Here is a 6,215-nt window from a genome sequence, read left to right on the forward strand (position 1 = left end):
CATGGCGCGTGTTGATTTTCCAGTTTCCCGATACAGAGGTCCTCCTGACAAGGGAAATAGGGTGCCGTAAGTATTGTGAAGTGGGAAGGCCAGATGGTAAAGGAAGCAATAAGGGTCCAAGAAGGGAGAGTTGCTGCACAAGGGGAAAATAAACTCACTAGGGAGAACCTATACCAAATGGGGGTTCTCAGCTGCTGATCTCCTTATGGAATGCTAGGCTGTAGGGAATAGGGACCCAGTGCCCCAAAGGTATAGTTAACTCCCGGACCCCAAAAAGTGGCCAAATGCACAGAAGGTAGAACTCCGTTGTTTTTAGTATTGTGCAGCAGAGAGAATTTCAGAAAATAAGGATCAAGAAATCAGGGGGAGATGCGGGACAAAATGCTGCCCCGCAGCAAATATGGGAAACTGAGCAGTACAACCTGGGTAAATGGGAGACCGAGGGCAGAACAACTGCTTTTGTGGAATTGGTGGCATCTTTTCTGAGCCTCGTATGACTGGCTTGCTCATGCTACATGCAGCCACGGAAGGTTCTATAGCCTCATCCTTCTTACCAGGGTAGATTAAAAAAACAACAGTGCTTTTTATTATTTAAAAACACATTTTTTAAGGGGAAATGAACGTTTTAAAGAGTGGAAGGCTCATTTGCAAGAGGAGCTGTTTTATGTGAATGATGCCAGACTGACAAGACAAAGGTGATGCTGGTGGGGAAGGCATGGCATTTCCTACACTGGGAACCCACTGCTGACTTGGTTAAGAGCTTATGGGTGATACTGAACCCTGAAGCAAACTAATTCAATGGTACAGAATTCTTCCTGATACTCTCACTTAGCCTGGAGAATGGCTTGCTACCTTGATTCAGCTGATTTGGCCAAGAGGCTCCATGCCACAGTAACCTCAAGGCTGGACTTTTGTAACATTCTCTAAATGGGCCTGCCCTTGAAGACAACTCAGAAACTCCAGGTGGTAAGAAGCACTGCAGTGCATTTAATATCAGGAGCTATGCAGAGTAAGCATATTACACCTATTTTGCAGTCACTCTATTGGTTACTGATTAGCATCGCATTTTTGCCTAGTGGTGTTCCTTTTTTTTGGTGGGGAAGGCATGGCATTTCCTACACTGGGAACCCTCTGCTGACTTGGTTAAGAGCTTATGGGTTATACTGAACCCTGAAGCAAACTAATTTAATGGTACAGAATTCTTCCTGATGCTCTCACTTAGCCTGGAGAATGGCTTGCTACCTTGATCCAGCTGATTTGGCCAAGAGGCTCCATGCCACAGTAACCTCAAGGCTGGACTTTTGTAACATTCTCTAAATGGGTCTGCCTTAGAAGACAACTCAGAAACTCCAGGTGGTAAGAAACACTGCAGTGCATTTAATATCAGGAGCTATGCAGAGTAAGTATACTACACCTATTTTGCAGTCACTCTATTGGTTACTGATTAGCATCGCATCAATGATGTCCCTGCCCACCCCCAGAACGCCCCCCCATCCCCCCAACCAGCAGCAGGTAAGGACCTAGCAACCCTATGGCCCAATCTAGCCAGATCTCGTCAGATCTTGGAAGCTAAGCAGGGTTGGCCCTGGCTAGTGTTTGGATGAGAGACCTCCAAGGAACACCAGGGTCGTGACGTGGAGGCAGGCAATGGCAAGCCACCTCTGAAGATCTCTTGCTCTGAAAACTCAGCACGGTTGCCATAAGTCAAGTGTGACTTGACGGCAAAAGAATAACAAGCCCTGCCTGACACCGGCCATGCTCACTTTCTGAAAAGCTTGGTGGATGCCCGAGGGAAGTACTGGTGGGAGCCGCGGCACTCCTTGGTGATCCCTGGTCTGTTGGATGTATCATACTGTTTGTATTTCATCATTCTCTAACCTAGCAATCTGCCTTGAGCCTCATCAAAAAAAAGCCTGATGGTAAATGAAATAAGTACATAAGTAAGTAAATAAAACCTTAATTTGGCTTTTTTAGAAAAGAGAAATCTATCAACTACAGAAGCGAACATTTAAAACAATGACCCTCAATCCATTGCTTGGCAAAAGCCACATTTGCAATTACCACCAATCAAAAGAGCCACATGACTACTGCATGCCCTGCAGGCCTGTAGCTACAGTGGGGCATTCTGGGGCCTGGCCCCCTTACTTCCTGCCAAGCCCCCCCAACTTCCATCCAGCCCCCTGGCCCCCCAGCTCTCTGGGCTGCCCGGAGGACTCCTGACTCTCTGGGCCACCCGGAGGACTTCACACTGCTGCCCCTTCCCCAGGCAGAGTGCAAATGCTGCAGAAGTGAGTTTTTCAAAATTTTATTTAAATTTTATTTTTTATTTTGTTATGTCAGTGCCCCCTGACTTATTTAAAGCCCCCCCCCCAGATTACAAAATCCTGGCTACGGGCCTGATGCCCTGTGCGTAACTCCATCAAACATGTATAATAATGTAACGTATAACTATTTATGTGATCAGGATACATTAGTATTACTACTGGCCCACGGGGATAAATTTATCACTTCCCAAATGTCAAGGTTTGTTGCCGCCATCATGAAGATGAAAGTGACGATGAGGCACGCTGATGCGAGCATGGACGGCCTGCACACCAGTTGCTCTGCTCTGGGTCGTTAGTCATCTGGGTTGTCAGGGCGTTGTAGACTGAGATATTTTAAATTTTCTTTATGCATTTTAATTTATCCCGTGAAAATGTCTGTAAACGTATTGCCTTTATTGTGATGGAATCATTGTTGCTATGGTTTATTTGCTGATGCAATAAAGAGAGACAACTACTATAAGTATATTTATGTTAAAAAATGTAACTGCCCTCTTTTAAATTACCAGAGTACCGCTGAGCACACGGGGCTGCCTTTACCCACCAATGCTGAGCCTTAGCCCTTGTGTGGGCGAGGGGAAGGGCTTACGAGTTAAGACTTCCGACATGAAACACTGTGCAAGCATTCGAGTTCTCCAAAACTCTTTACTAGGCCAGATGTTCAAAAACAAATGCTTCCCTATGTTAAATGTTTCTTTCAACTTGAACTCCGGTGTTGCAGGAGAAAGTGTGGTGACAACCTCTCTCCATGCTCCTTGCAAGGAGTTTTGTTTTATGGGTTAGTGCTCAACAGGGGTATGCCCCATTTGTTCAGCAGAATGTATTGATCCAGCCTTGTATAAAAAAAATCCCTGAACCTCCACAGCTCAGGTGAGAATCAGATATCCAAGGCTACTCTGCCCTCATATCAGGGAGAAAATGAAAAGGCAGTGAGGGAAGGAATGGGAGCTCAGGCTTCCAGCTGCAGAGATCAGAAATCTGTCGTAGGGAGCTTTGAAGGTTATCCCCCACAGCAAAGAGGAAGGAGGCTGACCGATGCCCCCTGCCCCAGGCTCACATGTAGGCCTTGTAGTTGTTGCCAATCTTCTGGATACGGACATCGTATTTGGCATCGATGAAAGGCTCCGAGGTGGCATAGGTTTTGGTGAGGGCCACCACGCTGGCGATGTCCTGGAAGTCATATTGGTTCTCCACCTTCACCTGCAAGCAAACATACAATAGCATTCCCTTTCACTGTGCCTAAGGCAAGCAAATCCTTGCTACACTCGGCCACTGCTGCTTTCCCCCTTCCTCATCCCAAAATACTCTCTCAGCGTCTAATGGGGCTCCTGTCCTTTGAACACCTGTTGGCCCCTCAGATGTAGCTCATGGTCACGATTTCCTCCAAGTCCCCTCCAGTCAGATCTCCATCAGCCACGTCAGTCACAGTGGTGCGGTGGGGTTAGGGTTACCAACTATAGCTGGGGAAATTCCTGGAGATTTGAGAGCAGTGCCTTGGGAAGGCAGAGGTCAGGGATGGAGCTCAGCATGAATGTGACAACATGCCAGGGCTTCTGTTTCTCCTAAACTCTATCGAATGCCAGAGAGTACAGCCTCTAGGGTTGCCAGGTCCTAACTGGGTCCTGGCAGGAGGCTCCAGCCTGGCTCCTGGAGCCTTCTGGTGTGCGTGCTGTGATGACGTCACCCGGAAGGGACGTCATCACGCCGAGCACATCGTGCAGGGGACGCTCTAGCATTCGGGTAAAAAACTTTATAATCCCCTCTGGGTGACATGATTGTGTCAGGCGCATTGAGCGTGATGAGGGCAGCGCTCCCCCTGCTGGCCAGCTGGCTAGCAGCAGATTGGGGAGCTGGAAAACGGAGGAACCCCTGCCCCCATCAGGGGCTTTGTAGAAACAACAGAGAGATCAGGGGAAGGATGCAAACAATAACGAAAACAACCGTGATGTTATATTATGAAAATATATTTAGACTACTGTAGTGAATCGTATTTCTTCATCACATTGTAAAAATATACTCATACAGACAACGGGAATTGCATATAATACCGTTTCACATAACAGCTTTTTCTAAGTGTGCTGCGTGAGTACCATTAGTTTACACGTCAACAATTCTAATCTGTGAATTAACACACAACATTCTTCCCACTTCAATGTTTCATTGAAGTGGGAAGAATGTTGTGTGTTGTGTGTGTTAATTTGAGAACCTGTGATTCGCTTCTTACACTATGAACCTTGTGGTCTGTTGAAATTGCTGAAATCAGATTCTACCTGCACATCCGGCAAACTGAAGACGTCGAAAGAAACGCATCTTCCAAGTATCTAGAATGGGCATCTTTGCAAAGGCTGTTTGGAAAATGTTATGACTATGTGGACTCCTCCTATCCTTTCATTTATTAGCTTCATTGACAAGAGGTCTTAAGTCAATGGATTCCTCCTATCAAGTTACACTGACTACATGGAATTTATGTCTTATCTTCAAAGGAGGAAATATTGTATCTTATGCCTTATTATACTTACAGTATGCATTAATGTTGTTGTTGTGACACCACCAACTTTATAATGGTTTAACATATTGTTTTGGCAATATTTGATGGTGTTTTCTACTAGTGGAATTTGTATATTTGGGACCACCTGAATGTTGGCAACTCTATATTCCAGGCTAGGTTGGCTCAAACCAGTTCCGGCATCTGCCCGAGGTGTCATAATCCGGGGGGGGTGGGTAATCGATCTAAAGGCAAAACACCACCACCCCTCCTAGGGTTGCCAGGTCTTGATTGGATCCCAGTGGGGGACTCCAGCCCCCCTCCTGGAGTCTTCTCCTGGAGTTACCATAGAGTTTTTACCCAAATGCTACAGCATCCCCTGCACATCACACCGGCATGTTGGGGGTGATGGGGCTCTTTGGGGGCAGGGTTCCCCCTGCCGGCCAGCTAGCCAGTGGTGGATTGGGGGGAGCAGGAAGAGAGGGAACCCCTGCCCCCATCAGGGGGTGGGCAACCCTACCCCCTCCACCTTGGGCTGAGCTGGTCCTGCATAAGCAACTGAGAATGGGAACAGATTATAAATCAACGCACTGGAGATACTGCAAAGGACAGGATGGTGACTTCTTAGCTGTGTGATACTATGCAGAGGAGGTAAAAATGCAACTGTTCCACCACCCGGCAGAGCAATCGTGACACTCACCTTGCCCATTCCGGAGTGAGCATGTCCCATCTTCACCACCACTGGGTACTTGGAGGTTGTGAGCTGGAAATAGAAAGGAGAAAGAGGAATCATGAAATGGTAGCTCCTCCTGGGATTACTTTCATTACAGGGTTGCATTGTGGTCACTGCAGTGCCAAGGACTGCTCAGTGCTGTCAGAAAATCATAAAAAAACAAGCTGCAAATTCTACAGAAGCCAAGATAACAGCATGTTCAGACTATCTCAAATAAGCTAGAGAGTTAGGAAGGCAAAATGAATTTTTTTGAAGACAGCTGTGCAGAGCTGTGCAAGGGAAGATAGAACATCTTATGGACTATACTTTTTTTTAAAAAAAAGAATCAGTTGTTCTTTTACAGAGCTGCTTCCTGCAGGAAACATGGGAAATATCAATGGCAGCCACATCTACTTGCACATATCTGGAAGACGCTGAGGTTGGCTTCCTCCATGGGGGTTTCAGATGCAGGTCTGTCATTCACCATGTCCATATTTACTGCAGGGAACACTGGTGGAATACCAGCATACACATGGAAAACTCAAAAACAGTCACTCTTACAGTCCCCTTCTGTGCTGTACTCAGATGGAAGACTGCCTTCCCTGCTCGGTGCCATAGTTCAAGAAGGAAGCTGACAAACTGGAAAGGATTAAGTGGAGAAATGAGCGAATGAGCAATGGCCCATCAATTTTGTACA

General features: G+C 46.6%; 1 protein-coding gene across 1 annotated transcript in view; it reads right to left on the reverse strand.

The window, feature by feature from the left end:
• Positions 1 to 5,599, reverse strand: part of LOC107119311 (synapsin-1-like) — a 13,122-nt gene extending 7,523 nt beyond the window's left edge. Inside the window, exons 1-2 of the mRNA XM_015421783.1 lie at positions 5,507 to 5,599; positions 3,379 to 3,521 (exon numbers count right to left, since the gene is read on the reverse strand). Coding sequence (XP_015277269.1) covers positions 3,379 to 3,521; positions 5,507 to 5,599 — 236 coding nt within the window. The remainder of the gene's footprint in view (positions 1 to 3,378; positions 3,522 to 5,506) is intronic.
• Between the last annotated feature and the right edge of the window lie 616 nt (positions 5,600 to 6,215).

The sequence above is a fragment of the Gekko japonicus genome, unplaced genomic scaffold, assembly GCF_001447785.1.
Source record: "Gekko japonicus isolate JY-2015 unplaced genomic scaffold, Gekko_japonicus_V1.1 scaffold4588, whole genome shotgun sequence".
Lineage (NCBI taxonomy): Eukaryota > Metazoa > Chordata > Lepidosauria > Squamata > Gekkonidae > Gekko > Gekko japonicus.